The sequence below is a fragment of the Silene latifolia genome, chromosome Y (assembly GCF_048544455.1).
Source record: "Silene latifolia isolate original U9 population chromosome Y, ASM4854445v1, whole genome shotgun sequence".
Taxonomy (NCBI): Eukaryota; Viridiplantae; Streptophyta; class Magnoliopsida; order Caryophyllales; family Caryophyllaceae; genus Silene; species Silene latifolia.
Window position 1 is genome coordinate 323,239,876 of NC_133538.1, and position 26,275 is coordinate 323,266,150.

General features: G+C 40.9%; 1 protein-coding gene across 1 annotated transcript; it reads right to left on the reverse strand.

The window, feature by feature from the left end:
- Positions 1 to 1,747: 1,747 nt before the first annotated feature.
- LOC141631304 (uncharacterized) lies at positions 1,748 to 21,306 on the reverse strand. The gene is made up of 5 exons (XM_074443992.1): positions 21,171 to 21,306; positions 20,706 to 21,080; positions 4,361 to 4,701; positions 2,742 to 3,664; positions 1,748 to 2,441 (listed from the first exon to the last, which is right to left on the reverse strand). Exons 1-5 carry the CDS (start codon positions 21,304 to 21,306, stop codon positions 1,748 to 1,750), a joined length of 2,469 nt encoding a protein of 822 aa, XP_074300093.1.
- Between the last annotated feature and the right edge of the window lie 4,969 nt (positions 21,307 to 26,275).

Genomic DNA, 26,275 nt, shown 5'->3' on the forward strand with positions numbered 1-26,275 from the left:
TATGCTAAGCTGATGATGCTTGAAACCCGCTTCGAATCTTCGATGCTTGCAACAATCTTTTAAACCTGGACAGAATAGGATGAATACCTTTTCTTAATTTTTTTGTTGATCAGTTGATGCTTGCACCGTTAACCTGAAAATCTCGACCCATTTCCGGTAAATACTGGCCTGAATTTTGATTAGAGTTCATCATGAACTGATTCGAATAATACCTTCATGAATAATCTGCCCAATTGCATCTTGATTTTACCGTACACCTCGCCAGACAAATTCATAATAGCTTATTTTTTTATTTTCTGAAATTTGCAGCTTAGAGTTGAGCTTTCGTCATTGATGTAGTACTCAACAAGTAAAATAGGAATTTGTTTGTTGTCTCTCAAGGTAGTAATTATGTCTCTTTTTTATTTTATTTTTCCTTGATCGTATCGTACATATATCTCGCCCTTTGCTTGTATGCTTATTTGTTGGATTTTGTCCATGCAGGTATCATGTTCCGACTTTCTTCACTTGTAAACCTTATCAAGCATGCCAATTTTATTTGTTCACCGTTGAAGACTTATTACTTGTCAGGGTGAACCCATTTTTTGGGTCATCGCGACAGAGTGAAGACTTATTACTTGTCAGGGTGAACCCATTTTTTGGGTCATCGCGATAGAGTAAAGACTTATTACTTGTCAGGGTGAACCCGTTTTTGGGTCATCGCGACGGGTTGAAGAATTACTACCTGTCAGGGTGAACCCATTTTTGGGTCATCGCGACAGGGCGAAGACTTATTACTTGTTAGCGTGAACCCATTTTGGGTCATCGCGACAGGTTGTGTCAGGGTGAACCCATTCGGGTCATCGCGACATAGTTTTGAAGACTTATGCAATGAGTCTCTTTATGAAGACTATTATTTCATTACCCTCTTCCCATGAGACATGCCGGATGAATACATTTCTTGATTTGATGTCCCTCCTACTTCTAAAAGACTTCCTCATATTCTCTATATTCACTTGTATTTGTCCTTCTTTTTTCCAGGGCTGCAACTTGCAATGGACCTGACTCCTCAACTCCAAGAGAGTACGAGCTACTCCTGGATGGGTCATCTTGGGAACCCATTGGAGTTACCATACAATGAACCCGCTCGTCGATTGTAAGGAAGTTCCAAGCCTTTATGTGCCAAAGTACTGCACCATTTCATCATTTGTATGCGATGTGACCTCTTTTTTTTTTTTTTTAAGTGCCATCCAAGGCTAACCGTAAAGTAAAGAGTGTGAAAGCCCAGCTCAAGTGGAACTCATCACCGATTAACATGGTCTTGGTTTTTTACAAACTTGGTTGATGATTGACTGTAATTTTAGCCGTACACAGTTTAAGCTCTTGCGGGCCAAGAGCGATTTTTTTTATTGTTAGTTGTTTTTTTTTGGTGTGGCTGCACTTGAACAAGGTGTTTGCTCAAACTGTCTATGTACTCGCAAAGCTACCAGGGGTGACAACTTGCAAGATCAAGCCAACATAGTTCAAGAGATCGATTTTGTTTTTGTTTTTTTTTTTGGAGGTGTGGCTGCACTTGAGCTACATGTTCACCCAAGCTGCCTACGTACCTGTGAAGCACAATGTGTATTTCACAAGATCAAGCCGACGTAGTTCATAAGATAGAGTTTTTTTTTTTTGTAGATTTTTTTTTTGTATACAGTTTAACCTCTTGCTTAGGAGCTTTGACTTGCATTTTACGCTCTTTCTTAGGAGCCTTCACTGTTGGGGCTTAAGAATAGTAACGTTTCATAAACTTCCCATTGATTGGGCCTACACGAACGCCATCTTCATCCACAATTTTGTAAGCACCATTTATGTAGACCTCCTGTACCACGTATGGACCATTCCACTTAGAGGTGAACTTGCCAATTGGCTTGTGATAGGTGATGATTGTTCTTCGTATTGCAAGGACGAGGTCTCCTACTTGGAAAGAACGAGGGCGTACCTTTTTGTTAAATGCGCGTGACAACCTTGCTTGATAGCACTGGAGTTTTTGTTGAGCTTCTAATCTTTTTTCATCGAGAGCCTCTAACTCTGCTAAACGCAATTTGTCATTTTCATCTTCCGTGAGCCCTTCTTGAATAACGATGCGCAAGGAAGGGATCTGCAACTCTAATGGCAACATGGCCTCCACTCCATACACCAATGCATACGGGGTTGCTTGAGTAGGTGTTTTGTATGTGGTACGATATGCCCACAATGTTTCACCAATCCTTTCATGCCAGTCTTGCTTTGATTTTGCTACTACTTTTCTCAACAAGTTGCAAAGAGTCTTGTTGAAGGCTTCAGCCAAACCATTTGCAGAAGCATTGTACATGGATGACTTGTACTGTTTGAACTTGAATTTTTCTCCCAGACTTGTCATCAGATGGTTGAAGAATTGTTTCCCATTGTCACTTATGATACACTGAGGTACACCATATCTGTAGATGATTTGGGTTCGAATGAAGTCCACAACATTTTCTTTCTTCACTTCCCGTAGTGTGATGTCTTCTGCCCATTTTGAGAATTAGTCAGTGGCGACGAGGATATACTCGTGTCCATTTGAGGCCTTTGGAGTAAGAGGTCCCACAACATCAAGTCTCCAAGCTTCAAAGGGCCATGAAGAAACAGTGGGGTGCAACGGTTCTGGCGGTTGGTGTATGAAGTTTACGTAGAACTGACAAGGTTCACATTTTTTCGCGAAGTCCAAACAATCTTGCACCATGGTTGGCCAGTAATACCCCATTCTCTTTACATGATCATGGAGTTTAGGCCCAGATTGATGAGTACCACAAATGCCAGAATGAGCTTTATGCATTGCTTCAGTAGCTTCGTCCTTGCTTAGACACCTCAACCATTGGCCTGAGAAAGAACGTCTGTAGAGTGTCCCTTTATAGTGAATGAACTTTGGAGCACGTCGACGTATTTCTACCTTGTGTCTGGGATCGTCGGGTAGTTTTTGGCGGTCCAAGAAATCAATGATAGGTTGACGCCAATCATCTTCATCAACTGTGTAGACGCATATCATGTTGGTTGTATCTACATTTTCTTCTCCTTCAAGCGATGACACTACCCAACGATTGCAGACTCGGACTTGCATAGACTCTTCTGCCCCCAGTGCCAAAGTGGCTGCAAGATTAGCAAGCACGTCAGCCAACTTACTGGCACTCATTGGTACATGACAAACATGGATGTCGTCAAGTTGATTCAGCAGTTGTAATGCCTGTTGATGGTAGGGAATCAAGTCTTCCTTTTTCACTTCATATTCACCAAGGACTTGGTTGACCACCAGCTTTGAGTCTCCATATATGTCCATATCCCTAACACCTATTTTGATCGCCATTTGAAGGCCGAGTATGAGAGCTTGGTATTCTTCCATATTATTTGTGCACAACTGAGTGAGTGTAAAGGCATATGGCATGAGATGATTTTGTGGAGTTACGAATACAACTCCACCTCCCGCTCCATCTTGCCTTGCAGCACAATCAAAGTACATCTGCCATGGATGTAGAACGTCCACGTAGAAAATTTCTTCTCCTGGGAGGTCGTATGAAATTTCCCACTCTGCTGGCACTGGATGATTAGCAAAGAAGTCGGCGATAGCTTGACCTTTCACAGCCTTTTGAGGCACGAACACCAAGTCATACTGCTTAAGTAACACTGCCTATTTCGCAAGTCTTCCAGACAAGACTGGTCTTGAGAGTATGTACTTGATTGGATCAGCTTTTGAGACCACATGTATGGTATGCGCCTGCATGTAGTGCCTCGACTTCTGGATGGCGAACACCAAAGCAAGACAAATCTTCTCTATGGGCGCGTAATTCAACTCAGCTCCAACCAAGGTACGACTCAAGTAGTAGAGTGCTCTCTCCTTACAGTCTTCAATTTCTTGAGCACACATTGCCCCCAGTGAGCGTTCTTGTGCTGCAATGTAGAGGACAAGTGGCCTTCCTGGAATTGGTGCCCTCAGCACTGGCGCGCTGGCCAATTACTTCTTGATGCTCTCAAAAGCATTGTTGCATTTTTCATCCCATTGAAATGGAGCATCCTTTTTCATGATATGGCTGAACTGCTGGGAACGGCCGGCTAAGGTAGAGATGAACCTTTGGATGTATGCCAAACGTCCTTGCAAGCCACACAACTCTTTCAATGTCTTTGGTTCCGGCATTTCGTTGATGGCTTTGATTTTTGTTTGGTCAATTTCAATGCTTCTATGCCTGACCACAAACCCCAAGAACTTCCCAGATGTGACGCCAAATGCACACTTGAGTGGATTCATCTTGAGCTGACACTTTCTAAGTCTTTCAAAGACGGTTCGAAGGTCTTTGATATGGTCTTCTCTTTTCTTTGATTTGACTACCACGTCATCAACATAACACTCTATTGTTTTATGCAGCATGTCATCGAAGATCTTTTGCATTGCGCGTTGGTACGTAGCGCTAGCATTCTTCAATCTAAACGGCATAACCGTGTAGCAGAAGATTCCTTTTGTGGTTCGAAAACCTGTTGCTTCTTGATCTTCAGGTGCCATATGTATTTGATTATAACCAGCAGTACAATCCATGAATGAGAGTGCTTCATGACCAGTGGTTGCATCAATCATCAACTCTGTAACTAGCAAAGGGAAATCATCCTTCGGGCATGCATCATTACGGTCTCTGAAGTCGACACATATGCGCAATTGTCCATTCTTCTTTCTCACTGGGATAATGTTTGCTATCCAGGTAGAATATTTGACTTCGCGAATGAAACCCGCATCTATGAGTTTGTTGACTTCCTTTTCTATTTAAGGTACATGTTCTGGCCTGAAACGACGTTGACGCTGCTTTTTGGGATTGGTGCCTGATACCCGTCGTTGTGAGTACCAAAAATAATATTTATAATTCCTATTAAAACTAACCTAGGGTAGTGGTAACATGGTCGAACCACAAGGAGGCGAATGTAATTAAAAGTTGTCTAAATTTAATCTAAGGTAACAAGTGTGGGGGTTGAGTTGATTTGGTCTATAGCTAATAACAATAAAAATTAAACTAAAGAAATATATTAAATCAAATAAAAAGAAGGGTACTAGGATGGTCAGTTCATTATAGTTTCGGCGGCAGCAAACTAAGTCAGTCTAAATCAAACACATGAGGCGGGAAAACAAGAGGTCCTCTCGGTCCACTTTCAACAGATAGCATCTTTCGATCTCCCTATAAGTCCCTAATATCACTAATACTGACTCTCGTCCTGAAAAGTTACTAATAATCTAAACTTTACCTATCTTTCGATCTCAGCATAGTTTAGTCATTTTAATTGGTGATCTAACAACTTTCCCTATCTATCGATCTAATGGGTCAGTCACATCCTAAACATTCAACTAGTCGTGTGCACTCGATTCGTCGAATAAAGAATTAAAAAAACTAAAACGAAGGTAAAATCTCACGTGGTCAGTCGATCGACCAGGTATGGCAGTCGATCGACTGACACGCGATTCAGGCCGTGTTCATTCTATTGCCGCCTATACTATAGTTCCCCTACATCCTAGCACAAGCAATTTAGCTACTCATACTGAAATTAAAGGCAACAATAAAATTAATGCAATAAGCAAAAGAATTCATGCTTGAAACAATAGGACAAACAATTAACATAAACGGTAATTCGGTTTCGGGAAACTAACTAGCAATTTTATCATACAAAACGATAATAAAGCAAACTGAATTATTAGCAGAAGAATACCGATTGAATTGCAGAGAGGGATCCAAGAACCGAATGCAAAAGTATTAGTACGAAATAATATTAGGAACCCTAATTATTTGATAAACTAAAACTGAATGTAAAGCGAGGTCAAAACTAGATAGCTGGTCTGAAAACTCATGCTACGTTATATAAGAAAAGTACGCAGCTATTATTCCTAAACCTAATAACTCATGGGCTTGATAAATCTCGATCTTTTTAATTCTCGTCTGAAGTAGCGGTGTGGTCGATCGACTGCTGGGACCGGTCGATCGAGTGGGATGCAGTGTACAGTAGCTTCTGGATCCCCTGGGTTGGTCGATCGACTAAGGGTACTGGTCGATCGACTGCTTTAGCTGGTACTTGACTTCTAAAATCTCGTGGATTTGTCTTTTGGGCCTTGAAATGCGAACCAAGCTCGTTCCTTAAGTGAATACTTCACGTCAAATGCAATGCAGGATACTCGGGGACGGATTTAGCTTGATTTCCGTTGAATTCTTCACATTTATGCAATAATGTACAAAAACACAAAAGTAGACGGAAATAGGGGAAATGGTAACTTAAACTACACAAATGAGCTCTGAAATGCGTGTAAAATGAGGTGTAAAACTTCATATAAATGACACGCATCAAACTTCCCCAAACCAAACCCTTGCTTGTCCCCAAGCAAGAACTAGGCTCGATCTAATGACCTAATGGAACGAGTTCAATCTCAGAGCGAATTACAACATGTAAAGCCTAAACCATTTTAATGCAATGACTAACAATCAATTAGCAATGCGAATCCTGCAAACGAGTTATGAAGTCGTTAAAGACTGCTGAACCGTTAACTATAGAGACTTATCAAATTGGACTCTCACGGGTCGCTCATATCACACATAAGCACAGGTGAATATATGCAAGAGGATAGAAAGAATTCATTTTGTAAAGACTCTCACCTAACTACGACCAATAAGAACATGCCTGCAATCTAATATGAAAACAATCTCTATAACCGTACATATGCATTCCAACTAACAAATGACCATGACACATGCCGAGGTAAATATGGATAATGTGAGGTATGGGTAAGAAGAGGCAAAACATTTATGGGAAAGTGAAGGTACATGTGATCAAGCTAGTACCAAAACGGAACCATATGGCAACTTCCTTCTTCTTTCTCATAATCAAACGAAATGGTGCTATAGCAAGCACAAAACTCACAATCTCCAGTATAAAAGTAATCTACTAACTCCCCATAAGATACTAATGCAACATGGGAGCAAAAATCGCCATAAGATAAAGATTTTGAATTTATGCGAATTGATTTCTTCTTTTCTTTCGAATCTCAGTCGATCGACCAGAATTGGCATCATTTTTTTTTTCTTTTTGTTTCTTTTTCTTTCCTTTCAACTTCTTTTTCTTTCCTTCCTTTCATCTTCCCAACAAAGTATATACCACCAAAAACGAGTAACAATCCCAAAAACTAAACTACTAGCTTGACAAAGGCAGGCTAAATGTAGGATGTAGTAAATAGGACAAAAAAAGATATTTTTGGCAATGTGGAGCTTATGGGCAAAATGAATAAAGGGAAACCTCTAGCACATGTGTCAACAAACCACAACCCGAATGCATACAGGTATTTAGCAGATTAAGTTCATATTTATGCACATTAATGTAACATGTCTCATAAGGAGTACTACTCACATCCTAGATAAACTGGTCATAGATGTCACCAGTTATAGGCTCTAATAACTCAGAAATATGATGTAGTTTGCCAAAATTCTAAGTCAAGTCTCAAGTTCAGCAAATAATTTAACGAAAACTCGTAGATATGCACTTATACGATTCTACTAATAACATGTCAATTAGCACGGCTTAGGAAAAAACAGATGCAAATGCAATGTCATCATTGAAATATTACCGTTCCGACTTGACCTATATGCTAAAATAAACGTACATTATTTGAATTTTTGAAATTTTTTTTTTTCAATTTTTTTTTTTGAATTTTTGTATATATAGATGAAATGAAAAAAAAAACAATGCAAGGCAATAATGTAAACGTGAATGCAAGCAAATGATATGCGACGCAAAACCCTTCCCCAAACCAAATCGCACAATGTCCCCATTGTGCAAAATCATGTAGTGAAGAAAAGAGAAACGGGAAATTGCGAGAAAACAAATGAATACGACATGAAGTAAAGACTTAGAAACTCACAGGACTTTAAGCGCAGCAAAGGAAACCTCCCCAAACCAGCGTAAGCTAGGAGGTTTCAGTAGCCAGCAGTGCTACCAATAAGTACCTGAAAGACAAACAAATACCACGCATAAAACCGAGAAAGCAATAAAGAAGCGATATTTTGTGCATAATTGAGAAAAATAGAAGAAATAAATAATATGACGGAAGATAAAGTGGAGTAGAAAACTCCCTTAATTCCGCAAATCGACCAAACACAGCAGGGGAGAGGTCGTGAACAAGTACAGCAGTGCAGGGTGGTCGATCGACCATATCACTCAGTCGATCGACTAAGGCGAAAGGAACCGTAGCTCCTGGAAACTGCAGACCAGTCGATCGACCACATAGCTCAGTCGATCGACTGGAAATACTACTGTAACTTCAGATTTCTTCGTATTTGCTCAATTACTTGAACCAATGAGGTCTAAAACCTGCAAATGCACAATAATACGCGCCCAAAATTGCGCAAAACCCAGAGTAAAGTCTAAAGTACTTAAAAATCCTAAGCAACTGATGGGGACGATGTCGTCACTCATCCAATCAAACACATTTATAATACTCAACAAACAACTAGTTAGTGGTAAGTCGAGGTCGATCCATGGGACGGTGTGCTTTGGGTTCTAAGTCTATCTATCTCAATTTATGTTAGTGTCACAATTGATGGGGTTTGTAGTTGTGTCTAGACTAATGCAAGCAATAAAGTAGAACGAGCAATAAAAGGAAAGATGTAAACATTTGATTAAAAGTGCTAGGATATCATGGGGTCATGGGGGATTCATGGTGTTGATCATACAAACATGTTTACAAGGTTGCAAGCAATTAATGTTGTGGAGGAACCGAGTTGGGTTATGTCTTACGGTTCTTAGGAAGAGTTGGGTCCCGGAGCCGAATCGATTAGATTGTACAACACCTACAATTCGACTTACTTTCCTCCTAATCAACTTCTATGCATGGTCTAACAAGACTCGAGTTGGTTTATATCTTACAAGTCAAGTTGAATAGATAAGAGATGGTTGTAAATGCAAGGATTCATAGGCTTAGCATTTCATCAAACATAACATGTGCATAAAGTTGACATCACAACAAGCAAGCAATTTAATCATGTGAACATATTAGATTAAGCATGAATCAATCCCCATGTTTGTTTCCCTTAATTACCCACTAATCCTAGCTAAGTAACTACTCACTCATTATCAAGTTTAACATGCTAACAAGATTGCCAATCATATTAACAAGGTAAAACATGATGAACAAGTAAGAAAGATTAACAATAATTAAAACAAGGTTTAAGAGAGTTATACCTATGGAGATTCCAAAATAATAATGCAAAGAATAATAGAAGGACTTGGTGATTGATGGAAGGTTGTCAATCTCCCAATAATCTTCAATTACCCAATAATAAACTTGAATAATAAATTTGAACAATAATTATGGAAAGATTAATGTGTAATTTATGGAAAGATTAAAGAGTAATCTATTCTAATCTACTCCTAATCTAATCTAAAGAAGGATTTTCTAGCTAAAAAGATGTGTCTTTTGATTATTACAAATGGGGTATTTATAGTGGAAATTAGGTGGATGCATTTAGGGTTAACTAAGGCTAATTTAGTAATTACACTTTTGAGTTTAGAGCAGGGAGGAGCCGGTATTTTTCGGAGGACGGGCTTCTTTCTTTGTAGCTTGGAGAAGACGAAATTGTGATGTGCAGGAATCCGTGCGTATTGGAGTCGGGACGGGCGGATTCTAAAGATGCAATCCGGGCGGATTTGGGAGAAGACGGGCGGATTCTAAAGATGCAATCCGGGCGGATTTGGGAGAAGACGGGCGGATTCTAAAGATGCAATCCGGGCGGATTTGGGAGAAGACGGGCGGATTCTCCTCCAGTGAATTTTCTTGTTTTTCCCAGCCAGAAGACGGGCGGATTGGGGACAATCCGGGCGGATTGTAGGGAAGACGGGCGTCTCCTTCTCGGGACGCGCGGATTCCCGAACAGCTTCTTTGTTTGACCTCGGATTGTAAAACGGACGTCATTTTCTCATCCGGACCCCTATTGGAGTGATTCAAAAGCCTAGATCACTTGTTTTTTCGACGCCGTTCCAACTAGCATACTTTCAGAGCCAAAGGATCAGCTCTTGATTTGCGTTCCGAGCAATTTTCTTCATGAATGGCTTCCTTGCTTTTCCTCCTTGCTTTAAACCTTATGACCTTTCTATATACTCTTTATTCCTACATACTTGGCCATCATTCTTGCCTTCTCTTCATACTAGTCCATCTAATATCATCAATAAGCTTCCAAATATGCACGAAAGATGGGAATTTCCGCCTTATTATCTCCTTTTCTACAAAACATATGAAATGCGATAGAAAAGCAAATAGGAAGGTTTTGACGGATAAAATGGCCAAAGAAAGTTATAATAGTATGCAAAATAGGCTCAATTAGGGGACTAAATGTGCGCAAATAATGTTCACATCAAATATCCCCAAACCGAACCTTTACTCGTCCCGAGTAAAGAGGTGACTAAAACTAGACCTTTATTTAAACTAACCTAATAACATAACCGATATGAGACAATTAGCGGGTCTCACTCCGCCCCTTCAACTCACAACAAGACAACCATGAGGTAGGATGCCTTCTTGCAAGGAAAGGTGGGTCTTGCCAAAATGGCGACACATCCAATCATTAAGCACACAAAATCAAGTAATGGATGCATCTACAAAAGAATAGCCACTTTCCTCATCTAAGTGGCGGAAATTATCTACAAGGGACGCAATTCAAGGGTACACACTCCTTCATATATACAATTTCTTCAAACTACTAAGCCTAGAAAGATACCAATAAATCACCTCCAAGTTGTGTCAAGCTAGGGTACCTTTGTCCTCAATCGTTAAATGTTTTTGTCAAGAATAGACTCCCTATGGTGTTAGAAACACTGGAGGATCGCGGAATTCCCCCTCTTGCCTAGACAAGAAGAAGGGTCGTCCCCTCTCTACCATGCACAAAAATGGATACGATGGATAAAGGGATCGATAGAATTTGAGTTTCATTTTGGGAGTTTGCTTTTATTTTTGTTTTTCCCCCCAATTTCTTGTGGCAAATAACATTTGAGAACACTTTCCTTTGCCATTTCTTTTCATTTTTGGCTTTTCAACACTTGACAACTTTTCACTTTTCTTTTGAACATTTTCAAAGTCACCCCATATGTAGTGAGGGTGCCTTATATTTGAAGCTTTAGGAGTTCTATTTTTGCTCCTCTTTTCATTTGATGCATTTTTTGCAAACTTTCTTTCACTTTTCATTTCATTCAACTCAAATCAATTTCTTTTTGTGCCCATTCCCTTTGATGACAAAATGTGGTAGAACATGGATGAATGATGGATGGATACATAGTTTCAAGGGTCACCTTGGAATAAACGGTAGCCAAGGAGTTATCACACCACAAGGTACTCTTGACTAGGCCTTAATCCATGGGTCAAGGGATACTAGCATGAAACATCCTAGGGTGTTTTACAAGTATTCTAACAAGCAAATTCTTTAGAAGAAAAAGCATCTACTAGGGCCTATATACACTAGTCAAGCTTCCCAAGTAGACGGTTTCGCAAAATTTTTCCTAACATGCAACTACATGCCATGATGCAACTAGCATATATACAACCTAATGCAAATGATTCTACCAACTAGTATGCCATATAAACTAAATGCAACTCCTAAATTCACATTGTTATACCGCATCAATCAAAATAAAGCCACATAGTCATTAACATAAAGAGAAAAAGGGAGATTGGAAAGATCATACCATGCGGTCTTCAATATCCTCATGTCTCGGATGTGGCGTAGTCAATCAATGTGAACAAGGATAAAACAAACAAAATATATACAACAATATATACATGACTACACTACAAAGGAAATGAACTTGTTTTTGGATTTTTCAAATTTTCAAATTTTTATGGTTTTTGATTTTATGAAATTAAAAGACATATTTTTGGGATTGTTTTCGAAATTTTTCAATTTTTATGCATTTTTGGAATATAAATTCCCATCCCCCACTTTATTTTGGACATTGTCCTCAATGTACATGTAGGAGTAGGAATAAAAAAGAAAGTACATGTTTTCTGGATTTTTGAATTTTTTGGAATAAAGTACAAATGCAATGATATGATATGAATGAATGCATGCTCTAACTAAATGCAATTCTATATGACATATATAACAAATGAATGCAATCTAAACTATACTATATGATGCATGATTTCTATTAAATTATGGTCACCTATGATCAAACCTCCCCAAACCGATTTAAACACTATTTCTAGTGTAGAAATGAATAGGTTTGGCCATTAGTGACAATGCATGAATTCTAGTCTACATGCAATTATCTATATGAATTATATTACAATGCAACTATACTATGAACTAACTAATGTAAATGCAATATGAAATATAATACAAATGCAAGCTAAATGTATATGTATATAACTAAATGCAAGTGGAAATTTAATGAAAAGTTAAAGGAAAGGGTATCTTACAAATGGTGGTTTGAGGGAGGACTCCACCAAACTCATTCATATTCCATTATCCATGGAGCTCAATGCTCTCAATAGTTGATCAAAGGTTTGTGAATGGTCCTCAAGTAAGCATGAATAAGTCTTGAACCATTGCCAAATAGAGTAGGGCCAATCCATGAGGGACCTCCCTTTGAACTCCTTCCCCTTCTCTTTTGCTTTGTGATGGTGGCCTTCCCGGCTCTTAAAACTAGCAAACTTGAGATTCTTGTCATGGGGGCTTTTCCGGTTGCTCCTATTTCTTCCAAAGTTGAAGATGCGAATGCTTGGACTAGTCAATTCTCCAAGGATAGAAGGCGAACTTCCATGGCATTGATGATGGGATGTCTTAGGATTTGGGATAGTGGATGCCAAATTTCCACATATAGACTCCTTCTTAACCTTTTCTTTGAGCTTCCCCACTAAGTAATTCTTGTATGACGATTTGACTTTCGTGAGAAGGTCCATAATGTCATCTCCAACTATCATGGGCTCCATAGTGGGTGCAAAAAGGTTCTCATGAAGGCATTCCTCCTCTTCATCGAAGCAATCTTCAAACTTCTCAAGGATGGGTTCCTCAAGAAAGCTAATCCCATAACTCCCTTCATCATTTGAGTCCATATTTCCCTCATCATCTTCTTCCATAGATGCATCATCATCGCTTTCTCCATATGAATCATAAATAGGGGCTTCACTCTTCTTCACCAACTCATTCTCCAACACCTCAACATCTACTTCAAATGACACACCCTCATACTCACAAAGGCTAAGAGTATTTGGCTTACTCAACCTCATGTCTTCATCATCAAATACCACACTTTCATACCCACAAGAGCCCAAAGAGGTTGGCTCTTCCCACTTCTCATCAAAGGTAACTCCTTCAAATTCACATTCATGGTCAATGTCCAAGGAGTGGTGGGGGGTGGTTTCTTGGGATTCTCTTATTTGGGCAATTTGAATCTCCAACTCCTCACCTTGGGCAACAATGCCTTGAAGAACATTGTCCCTCTTTTGGCTCTCCTCTAGCATTTGTTTGAAGAAGTTTTGTTGATCTCCCATCATTTGGAGAATCACATTTTCAACGGGTTCATCTTCTTGTTGTGGGTAGGTGTGAAAGTGGTTGTATTGTGGCAATTGAAACTCATTGTGAAATGGGTATTGGGTGGGTGGTTGTTGTTGATATTGGGTGTGGTGATTTTGGTGGGAAAAATTGGGGTAGTGGTTAGGATTTTCGTTGTACAAATAATAAGGTAGGTTTGTGTTGACTTGCTCCTCAAACTCCCCATACCCATAGTCATACTCCAAAGATTCACCACATACTCCATATGTCAAGTCTTGGGTCATCATCATTGGTCAAGATGGAGATACAACTACAAACATGGAAACTACAAGAAAACGGTAAAAACGATCCTTGAGGAAAAAGTTCCTCAAGGTGAAAGCACAATTAAAATAGACAAACAAGTAAGAACTTAATCACATAGCACCATCCTCGGCAACGGCGCCATTTTGATGGGGACGATGTCGTCACTCATCCAATCAAACACATTTATAATACTCAACAAACAACTAGTTAGTGGTAAGTCGAGGTCGATCCATGGGACGGTGTGCTTTGGGTTCTAAGTCTATCTATCTCAATTTATGTTAGTGTCACAATTGATGGGGTTTTTAGTTGTGTCTAGACTAATGCAAGCAATAAAGTAGAACGAGCAATAAAAGGAAAGATGTAAACAATTGATTAAAAGTGCTAGGATATCATGGGGTCATAGGGGATTCATGGTGTTGATCATACAAACATGTTTACAAGGTTGCAAGCAATTAATGTTGTGGAGGAACCGAGTTGGGTTATGTCTTACGGTTCTTAGGAAGAGTTGGGTCCCGGAGCCGAATCGATTAGATTGTACAACACCTACAAGTCGACTTACTTTCCTCCTAATCAACTTCTATGCATGGTCTAACAAGACTCGAGTTGGTTTATATCTTACAAGTCAAGTTAAATAGATAAGAGATGGTTGTAAATGCAAGGATTCATAGGCTTAGCATTTCATCAAACATAACATGTGCATAAAGTTGACATCACAACAAGCAAGCAATTTAATCATGTGAACATATTAGATTAAGCATGAATCAATCCCCATGTTTGTTTCCCTTAATTACCCACTAATCCTAGCTAAGTAACTACTCACTCATTATCAAGTTTAACATGCTAACAAGGTTGTCAATCATATTAACAAGGTAAAACATGATGAACAAGTAAGAAAGATTAACAATAATTAAAACAAGGATTAAGAGAGTTATACCTATGGAGATTCCAAAATAATAATGCAAAGAATAATAGAAGGACTTGGTGATTGATGGAAGGTTGTCAATCTCCCAATAATAACCCAATAATCTTCAATTACCCAATAATAAACTTGAATAATAAATTTGAACAATAATTATGGAAAGATTAATGTGTAATTTGTGGAAAGATTAAAGAGTAATCTATTCTAATCTACTCCTAATCTAATCTAAAGAAGGATTTTCTAGCGAAAAAGATGTGTCTTTTGATTATTACAAATGGGGTATTTATAGTGGAAATTAGGTGGATGCATTTAGGGTTAACTAAGGCTAATTTAGTAATTACACTTTTGAGTTTAAAGCAGGGAGGAGTCGGTATTTTTCGGAGGAAGGGCTTCTTTCTTTGTAGCTTGGAGAAGACGAAATTGTGCTGTGCAGGAATCCGTGCGTATTGGAGTCGGGACGGGCGGATTCTAAAGATGCAATCCGGGCGGATTTGGGAGAAGACGGGCGGATTCTAAAGATGCAATCCGGGCGGATTTGGGAGAAGACGGGCGGATTCTCCTCCAGTGAATTTTCTTGTTTTTCCCAGCCAGAAGACGGGCGGATTGGGGACAATCCGGGCGGATTGTAGGGAAGACGGGCGTCTTCTTCTAGGGACGCGCGGATTCCCGAACAGCTTCTTTGTTTGACCTCGGATTGTAAAACGGACGTCATTTTCTCATCCGGACCCCTATTGGAGTGATTCAAAAGCCTAGATCACTTGTTTTTTCGACGCCGTTCCAACTAGCATACTTTCAGAGCCAAAGGAGCAGCCCTTGATTTGCGTTCCGAGCAATTTTCTTCATGAATGGCTTCCTTGCTTTTCCTCCTTGCTTTAAACCTTATGACCTTTCTATATACTCTTTATTCCTACATACTTGGCCATCATTCTTGCCTCCTCTTCATACTAGTCCATCTAATATCATCAATAAGCTTCCAAATATGCACGAAAGACGGGAATTTCCGCCTTATTATCTCCTTTTCTACAAAACATATGAAATGCGATAGAAAAGCAAATAGGAAGGTTTTGACGGATAAAATGGCCAAAGAAAGTTATAATAGTATGCAAAATAGGCTCAATTAGGGGACTAAATGTGCGCAAATAATGTTCACATCAGCAACCAAAAATAAATGCGAAGTCTCGTGCACACAAAAGCAATAAAAAAGGAGTTTTTTTAAAAAAAACAATAAAATGTTTGTAAGGCATGTGATCAACTAATAGTTGATCAAGAACGGCCACGGTATGGCCCACTTCGTCGGCTTCTGGCTACAAGAGGTAGCCTCAACGGTGCTCATCTTCTCAGCTGCACCTTTCTCAACTTCAGCATCCGTAGAGCTTGACGGATCAACAGCTTCGTCATCTCCCCAATCAATGACCTCTTCCGGCTCATCAAAATCCAAGTCGGACTGCCTCACTTTGGCTGGCTCATCTTCAAGCTCCTCATCAGTGCCATAACTCAGGCATCCAAGACCGCCTCTCGAAACAATTTGCTCCTTCACAGCTGGAGCAACCCGTGGCTCTTCCTTCCCCAAACCGATTCTTGCAATGTCTAAAATGCAAATCTTCCTCCTTCTTGCTCCCGATGCAGGGCGGAGGTGTTATAACAGAATAGAAATAGAGACAGGCATATCGGAAGCACAAAGTATGATTTCTTTTCGAAATCGTATTACGGTGACGGCCACATGGGGTCTTTCTTCCTAGCTGACTGGGCGAAGACAATAGAATGCTTCCCCACTTTGAAGGTCAGGTCCCAGAACCAACATCAATAACTGCACCAGCGGTGTGTAGAAATGGCCTACCTAGAATGATAGGTATGTGGGCATCCTCAGGCATATCTAGGACTACAAAGTCTATAGGGAAGAAAAACTTCCCTATTTGGACAGGGATGTCCTCTAGGACTCCTATAGGCTGGACCGCAGATCGGTCAGCCATCTGAACGGTCATGTTCGTGACTGCAAACTTATTCAATTTTAACTTTCTAGCTAGACTCAAGGGCATGACGCTAATGCTAACTCCTAGGTCACATAATGCCTTCTCAATAGAGAAGGTACCTATATTACAAGGAACGGAAAAGCTACCCGGGTCCTCTAACTTATGGGGTGCAGTGTGAGTCAGATAAGAACATGACTCTTTAGTGAGTGCGACAGTATGCACTGTTTCAAGTGACCTCTTTTTAGAAAGCAATTGCTTCATGAACTTCATATAAGCGGGCACTTGATTCACTAATTCAAGGAAAGGTACTTGTACGTTAAGACTACGAACAACATTTTCAAATTTATTGAAAGATATATGTTTCTTTGTCGGCACTAGTCTCTCTGGATAAGGGGCTGAAAGAAGTAGCTTAGCCCTCTCCTCTAAGTCTCGCATGCCGGCATCCGTGGACTTAGGCTGGAAGTCCACTACCTTCTCCTTATTGAAGCTTGACCCCTCTTCAGACCGTCTCAAATAGGAACCATTGATCGACATTGGGTCGTACTTCGAAACCGGGACGAACCCATCGGCACTCGGGTCTTGCCCCAATACTTTCGGAGTTGTCGTAGCCCGAAACAAATGGTCTCTCAAATTATTGGGCGTTGGAGGACGAAATTCTCAATATCAGCAGTGGCCTCGGTCGATCGACCACCTTGCTCAGTCGATCGACTGAGGTCTACAGTTCCAGAAGCTCCTGTAACCCACACTTCAGTCGATCGACCGGGTACATTAGTCGATCGACTGATATACCTGGTAGACGCCTTGTTCTTGCTATTTTTCGTTACAGCTTTCTTTTGACTCGGTTCTGCCTCATTCTTTTCAGGGGCATCCTCGACCATAGCAGGCCCCTCCAGGGTGGACCCACTCCTCAAAGTAATGGCATTTACGGTCTCTTTCTGGTCAGTTTGAGTCGGTAAGTGTCCCGGAGCTCGAGTGGTAATCTTGCTAGCCAATTGAGCAATTTGGCTTTCTAAAAGCTTCATTCCGGCCTCTCTAGCTTGGGACTCCTTTTGCAACATATTCTTCAATTCAGCAAACTCAGAATTTTGGGATTGTTGCTGTTGTGTCACATAGGGCGGTTTTTGATATTGTTGTTGCTTATGATGAGGGGGCACATAGGCTTGCTGATGTTGCTGCTGCTGCGGAGGTGGAGTTGGATTTAGGACATTCTGGATACTCCACCTCAAGTTGGGATGAACATTAGGCTCATAGTAGGTGTTTGTCTGCCTATAATGTTGAAAGGCAGCACAAGACTCAAAGGTACTAGGACAATTTTCTGAGACATGTCCCTCAGCTCCACATCTTCTACAGACGAAAGGACCGTCTAAAACAGCATTCACCTGGTAAATACCTCCTTTTGAAGCTCCTCCCAGTTCATACTTGTCAAATCTCGCAGTGAGAGCTTCAAGTGCAGCTCCAGAAGGAGATTAACCACTCCTCCTTTGATTCCCTCTAGAATTCCCATACTCAGCCTTGTGGGTGGCTAAGTCATCAATGATCTTCCACCCCTTAGTCTCTCCCATATTCTCAGCAAATCGGCCATTGGCTGCAGCATCCAAAATAGCCCTCTGATCGTCATACAGCCCGTTATAGAACTGATTGCAAAGACTCCATTTTTCGAACCCATGGTGCGGTATGGTTCGCACCAGCTTCTTGAAACGGACCCATGCCTCATGAAAATTCTCATCCGGCCCTTGTTTAAAGCTCATGATTTGAGCTCTAATGGCATTCGTCTTCGAGGCAGAGAAGTACTTCTTATAAAATGTCAGGGCTAAGGAATTCCAGTCGGTGATCCCATGAGCGGCTCGGTCCAGATCTCTATACCACTCCCTTGCAGCATCACGGAGTGAGAATATGAACATGGTCTCCTTTATCTGATCCTGGGTCACACCGGTCGGCGGGGGTATAGAGCAGCAGTAATCGATAAATATCTCCATATGCTTGTCTGCATCTTCATTTGAAGCTCCCCCGAACTGGTTCCTCTCAACTAAGTTGATATAGGAAGGCTTCGGTTCGAATTTCCTATCAGCTCCAGGTAATTCGAACCCCTTGTAAAGATTTTCAGCTTTCTGCTCAGAATGACTTGCTATAGTTGCTTCTTCAGCCATGACTGGAATTTCTGGAGAAGTGACTGTCTCAGCTGATGAAATAGAAGCATGAGATGTAGGTGGATCTTCCTCGAACAGAGCGTTCTCGTAGTAACTTGACAGAGTACTCAGCTCTTCCTCTGTCGGCAACACCCTTGATGATCGTCTCAACTCGCGCAAGGATTTCTCAATCTCAGGATTGAACGGTACTAGTTCACCACCCTGTGACCTATGCATAAGAAGAAAGTACAAAAACAATATAAGAAAAGTTTAAGGAACAGATGTCCCTTAAACTAAGAAAGACTAAAAATAAACAACTAAAAATTAGAACAATTGCCTCCCCGGCAACGGCGCCAAAATTTGATACCCGTCGTTGTGAGTACCAAAAATAATATTTATAATTCCTATTAAAACTAACCTAGGCTAGTGGTAACAGGGTCGAACCACAAGGAGGCGAAGGTAATTAAAAGTTGTCTAAATTTAATCTAAGGTAACAAGAGTTGGGGTTGAGTTGATTTGGTCTATAGCTAATAACAATAAAAATTAAACTAAAGAAATATATTAAATAAAATAAAAAGAAGGGTATTAGGAAGGTCGGTTCATTATAGTTTCGGCGGCAGCAAACTAAGTTGGTCTAAATCAAACACATGAGGCGGGAAAACAAGAGGTCCTCTCGGTCCACTCTCAACAGATAGCATCTTTCGATCTCGCTATAAGTCCCTAATATCACTAATACTGACTCTCGTCCTGAAAAGTGACTAATAATCTAAACTTTACCTATCTTTCGATCTCAGCATAGTTTAGTCATTTTAATTGGTGATCTAACAACTTTCCCTATCTATCGATCTAATGGGTCAGTCACATCCTAAACATTCAACTAGTCGTGTGCACTCGATTCGTCGAATAAAGAATTAAAACAATTAAAACGAAGGTAAAACCTCACGTGGTCAGTCGATCGATCAGGTATGGCAGTCGATCGACTGACACGCGATTCAGGCCGTGTTCATTCTATTGCCGCCTATACTATAGTTCCCCTACATCCTAGCACAAGCAATTTAGCTACTCATACTGAAATTAAAGGCAACAATAAAATTAATGAAATAAGCAAAAGAATTCATGCTTGAAATAATAGGACAAACAATTAACATAAACGGTAATTCGGTTTCGGGAAACTAACTAGCAATTCTATCTTACAAAACGATAATAAAGCAAACTGAATTATTAGCAGAAGAATACCGATTGAATTGCAGAGAGGGATCCAAGAACCGAATGCAAAAGTATTAGTATGAAATAATATTAAGAACCCTAATTATTTGATAAACTAAAACTGAATGTATAGCGAGGTCAAAACTAGATAGCTGGTCTGAAAACTCATGCTACGTTATATAAGAAAAGTACGCAGCTATTATTCCTAAACCTAATAACTCATGGGCTTGATAAATCTAGATCTTTTTAATTCTCTTCTGAAGTAGCGGTGTGGTCGATCGACTGCTGGGACCGGTCGATCGACTGGGATGCGATGTCTGAGAGCTTGGATCCAGTGGGTTGGTCGATCGACTAAGGGTACTGGTCGATCGACTGCTTTAGCTGGTACTTGACTTCTAAAATCTCGTGGATTTGTATTTTGGGCCTTGAAATGCGCACCAAGCTCGTTCCTTAAGTGAATACTTCACGTCAAATGCAATGCAGGATACTCGGGGACGGATTTAGCTTGATTTCCGTTGAATTCTTCACATTTCTGCAATAATGTACAAAAACACGAAAGTAGACGGAAACAGGGGAAATGGTAGCTTAAACTACATAAATGAGCTCTGAAATGCGTGTAAAATGAGGTGTAAAACATCATATAAATGACACGCATCAGTGCCCTTCTTGATTGCTAGGCGATGAACTGCAATTTTTGGGCTGAGTCCAGGCATCTCTTTATAGCTCCAAGCAAAGACATCTTTGTACTCGACCAAAACCTTGTAGTACTCTTCTTCTTCTTCTTTAGTTAGCAAAGCACTGACATAAATAGGTCGAGGATCTTCATTAGTTCCCAAGTTGAGTTCCTTGAGTTCATCTACAGTAGATTGCCCTCCGTCTTCAAGTGTTTTAGGGTCGTCGTTGGTCTCACCTTCTTCATTCTCGTCAGGTATCTCTTCTACTGTGATGTGATATGACGACGTTGTAACTTCTGAATCTCTTGGCTTCTTTGCACCAGAGGGACGTGAATATGAAGAAGCAGGCTCTTCAACATTTTTTTACTGGCCTGTGAGAACTATTACGCACCTCCGTGTTTTGAGTGGATCATGTTGGATGATATCCACTACTTGGATACGCTTCATGCGAGATGGTATTGCGCTTCTCAAGTCATCACTTACTCTTACTTCCTCTTCATTTTGTTTTGCATAAATTGAGAGAGGACGGCCCTCATCAAAAATCTTCTTGGGATCCCCTAGTCGACTGAAGACCATTTTTTATGGAGCGATCATAGATTGTGCATTTCTTGCTTGTGCGCAACGAGGATGTTGATGTTCTGACTTCACTCTCACCTTGATTGCCCAGCCTAGGAAAAACAGAAGTGTGTTTGATTGGAGCACTTGGCCTTCCCAGCCTTGTAAATACAGAAGGACGAGATTTTCCTGCAGGTTGACTTATTCGATCAAAGACTGAAGATGAATGTATCTTTTCTTCTTCTTCATTTTCTTCGACCTCTTCCACTGTGATCTGTTGAGAAGATGTAGTAGCCCCTTTTTCTACGAGCACCAATCTTCACAGGCGCAGGAGACTCATATCTCAGCCCGGCCTTGGTCACCATGAAGCTCCCATCTTGCTTGAACACTTCATGTTGCGCTTTGTTAAGACCGTACGGCTCAACTTCTATAACTTTGCCGAGAGGAGTCGGATTTGTAAAGTCATATCCAGCCTTCGCAAGTAGCTTATAAGCATTGGAATCAAATATCCCCTTGTTTTCCTCACTTGATAATTGACTGGATAAACAGACGAAACCAGTTGGAGGAGGTCTCACAATCTTCGTTTGAGATGAACTTGGTAGAGGTGTAACGACTTTGGCCACCCATTCCTGCTTGAACACCAGACTTGACTTTTAATCCTTAGGCTCTGTCTTTGGTATTAGACACTCTGCAAAAGGACTCTCTCCATCTTTGTGGCGAGACTTTGGGATGTAGCGTAGTACTGGTGGTGTAGTTTTCTGCGTCATCTCTTGCTTCTTGGGTGACGCAACAAAAGTAGCTGTTTTGTTGGCCTTATCTGCATCTTTCTTAACAACATTTTTTTTAGCAGGACTTGTAGCTCCATCTTCTTTGATGATATTCTTTTCCCGCTTACCTCCTTTTCCTGTTGAAGAGATGGTGGTTGGCATGAACTCACTAGAAGTACCATTCTCTTCAAAGAATTTTGCATCAGCAAAGAAAGAGTCGACCTTAGAGAAGGGTTTGGCGTCTCCGTCTATCTTCCTTTCACAACCACGATAATATTTCAAGCATTGATGGAGGGTTGAGGCGACAACTCCATTCTCGTGCTTCCAAGGTCGTCCCAGCAATAGTTTGAACGATGTCTTACCATCCATGACATGGAACAATGTGTCGGAAGAAATATCACCCATGGTAAGGTTCACACGGATCATGCCAACCGCGCGCTCCCCATTCAAGTTGAAACCATGAATCATTGTTCGACTACTGGAGAGTTCATCCATTAAGATCCCTAATTCGTTCATGGTTGCTTTTGGCATGAGATTGACTCCTGATTCTCCATCTATTAAGATGCGCTTGACCCTTTGCCCCCGGATGTACCCAGACACATAAAGTGGCCTGTTGTGAGGCTTGGATCCAAGAAGTAAATCCTCATCTGAAAAACTCAAGGCTGCATTGCATGACACATATCCAGTCGTTTGCTCAGGAGGCTCGATTTTGTCTTTCATCTTGCCCGCGTACAGTTCTGGCTTCGCAAGTCCTTGAATTATCAGCTGACGCTTCTCTTTAGGTAGATGAAAGATTTGCTTCCACCCCATATTTGTAGGAAGGGCGTCGAGATTAGCCGCTATTTCGTTCTCTTTTTCAGTATGAGACCGTTGTGGTGATACCGCACATCTAGGCCTCTTTCCTCATTCTTCTTTTCATCGTCGCCACCTTCAGTAGCTGAGATGGTGCACGCAGTAACCTTGTTCATGAAATCTCGTGGGAAGAATTCTTCTAAGGTGACGGGACTTAGTGGTTCTTGCTCCAGCAAATCAATTGGCAAGACATGTGGTTTGACAACTATTTTGGACTTTTTCTTTCCCTCCGTCTTGCGAGTTTTAGTCTTCTTTGATTGTTTTCTTCGACAGTGAATAGGTTGCGCTGTCTGCCTTATTTGTTTCTTTGACTTCTTGCGTGTAACCAAAGTCCAACCTTCATCGTGATCTTCATGCTTCTTCTCCTCATTGTTATCCCGAGAAGGTAGTTTTTCTTCCAATGACATCGGAGGTAGCGACGGCAATGACCCTTGGATCCGTAATGCCACAGGCTCAAAACTTCCGAACTGCAACATATACACACACTGTCCTTGCTGTATAATTGGCTCGTCAGTTTGCTCCAGGACTACAGTAGTTTGATTTATGGTTACTGTGTCATCCAAGTCAACAATGATCTTCCCTTCCTTGTAGAGCTGCATGATCTTTTCCTTGAGTGTTATACACTTTTCAATAGGATGACTCACCAGCCTGTGATAACGACAGTAATTGGGATCGTTTGTCTTGTTTGCTTGCTGAGGGCGCTTGGACTCTGGTAATTGTATAACCTTCTTTTCCAAGAGGTTATCAAGCATTCCGGACAAGTCAGAATCTGGGAATGGGTGTTTCTTAGCCTGCAACTCTTTCAATGTAGGCCTATCTCGTTGGTAGTTATAAGAGAATGACTCTTTCTTCTTTTCATACTTAGGCTTTGACGAGATTTTCACAGGTGCACTGCTGGTTTCGACGACCATTGTCTCCTTTGTCGATGACTTGACGCCCTTGTCAGTTTTCTTGAACTCCTTTTTTTTCACTTGGCGCCTTGGAAGAAGTTGGTCGAGCACTACCATGTTCTTTGATTGTGATCTCCATGTCATGGGCGCGGGTAGCCAGGTCTTTGAAGCTCTTCGGCATGATCCCTTTCAGGATGTAAAGAATGTCCCATTTCATCCCGTTGACACACATTTCAACTGTCGACGCTTCACTTAGGCGATCCTTGCATTCCAGACTCAACGCACGCCAGCTGTTGATGTAATCGACGATAGGGTCATCTTGCCATTGAGTTGTCTTTGTCAATTCGCTCATGCTGACGACACGTCTGGTGCTGTAGAACCTGTTGAGGAATTCATCTTCCATGTGACCCCAGCTGTCAATTGACTTAGAGTTCAGATCTGTGTACCAGTCGAACGCGATCCTTTTGAGCGAACGAACAAACTGCTTCACCAAACGATCACCTTCTGTTCCAGCATTGTTGCATGTCTCAACGAAGTGGGTGATGTTTTGCTTTGGGTTCCCCTTCCCGTCGAACTGTTGAAATTTTGGAGGCTGATAGCCGGATGGCATACGCAGGCTATCAATCCTCTTAGTGTAAGGCTTGATGTAGCGTCCACTACTTGTCGAGCTATTATCCAACTGACACTTGATCGTCTTGGCTATTAACTCCTGCAGCTTCTCTTCAGTGAAGTTGTTGATCTCATTGTTTGGCTTTTCCCAATCATCGCCAACTTCTCTATCGCTATCAGCATCCCTATCGGTGTCACCATGCTCGCTCTCGGCCTTCCTGTCACAGAGTGCCACCACCTCTTTTTGGAGCGCATCAATTTTTTTGTTCTTTTCTTCATTCTCCTTCATCATCTTCTCAAGGAGTTCATTCATTTTCTGCATTCGATCCTCAAGAGTATCACCATGACTGAAGCGACGCTAGGAGTTGATGTTTCTTTCTTCTTTGGCGACGCCTTGGATTTGCAGGGAGAAGCTTTTTTGTCAGCCTTAACACTTCTACCCTCCTCGCGTGAAGGAGATGAGGCAGCCAAGAGTGCTGTAGCGGCAGCAGCTATGGAGACGACAGAGAACTTGCGCGGCCTAGTTGGGACGTGTGAAGAGCGTAGACTGGCAGCAGCAGCATTGACAGGAGCCTTCTTCGCCATTCCTCTTGTGGAGATGCCAACTGACTGCGTAGCAGGGGAGGTAGCAACAATGGGGGTACCCTGCAGGATGTCTATGTAGGTCTTCTTGGATGGACTGGAGGAGGTGCTTTGCTTGGTAGACATCTTCTTGTTTTGGTAGACTTGAATAAAACAGCAGTAGAGATGAGAGGTAGAGACTTTCACGTCGGGTTCACCAAAATTTGTAACAGCAAATTTTGTATTGCGATAACTGAAATACAAAACAAGGAAACAATTAAATTTTATTAATAAATATCAAAAGTACATGTACAATCTCTAATGTATCCTCTGATTCTAATATGCCGTAAGGGGTACGTGTACGGGGTGCACGTAAGGGGTGCGCGTGTAGACAAATTTAATTGCCATACACGCGATGTAGATTTGATTTCTTGAGAGGGTCGCGATGACTTGAATCTCTCTTGAAGGTTTGAATTTGTGATTGAATCTTCAACGCAGGCGGCACGATTTGATGTGCTTGTTGACTGCTTGCAATGATTTTGACAGAGAGGATTTGTAGGAATTTTGTACCTTGTTCTCTCTAGCTCCTTTGCAATTATGAATTTTCAACCCTTTGAATGAATAAGGAGAGCTCTATTTATAGAGTTTCAAACCTCCTTGTTCGACTTTGGCGGTCACAGGCCCATTTGTGGGTTTATTAGCAACCTTGGCCCAAATTTGATTCTTTCTAGGTTTAGTGATCCGAATAACTCCTTTTGTAATCCGAATCGACCCATATTTCATTTAAACGGGACAAATTAATTAAATTAAGTTAAAATTTGGCATTAACTCAAAATAATTAATTTATTTTATTTATTCGGCACATTAATAAATTTTCCGTGCCTACACTTGGTCTTTTGCTGACCGTTCCAAAAAGCACATTTTCATGCCATCATAATGACGATTTCAATACTCGATTTTCATAACCATTTCAAAACACCTTTTCATGTCGTCGTAATGATGATTCCAAAACTTAGTTCTTACAAACCATTTCAAAAAGCACTTTTTCGTCGGCATAATGGACATTTCAAATTCTGAGAACGACACATTGTTTTTGAGGACATTTCAAATCCCGAGAGCGATGCACCGTATTCGAGACCACTTGAAAACCGTCGTCAGAAACGACACACTATTTTGAGACCACAACAATTTCAAATTTTTATATCCTCAATTTTCAAAACTCCTCAAACCGTTTTTACGTCGTCGTAATAAAGATTTCTATCCACGATTTTCAAAACATTTCAAAACCCTTTTTACGTTGTCGTAATGATA

Excerpts from the sequence above, each read along its gene's own strand:
- LOC141631304 (XM_074443992.1), bottom strand. The coding sequence starts at position 21,306 with ATGGTCTTCAGTCGACTAGGGGATCCCAAGAAGATTTTTGATGAGGGC. Across the intron at positions 21,081-21,170 it reads AATACCATCTCGCATGAAGC|AGCCTGCTTCTTCATATTCA; the intron begins GTATCCAAGTAG and ends AAAATGTTGAAG. Across the intron at positions 4,702-20,705 it reads CAAGAAGGGCACTGATGCGT|TGAGAAAGAAGAATGGACAA; the intron begins GTCATTTATATG and ends ACATTATCCCAG.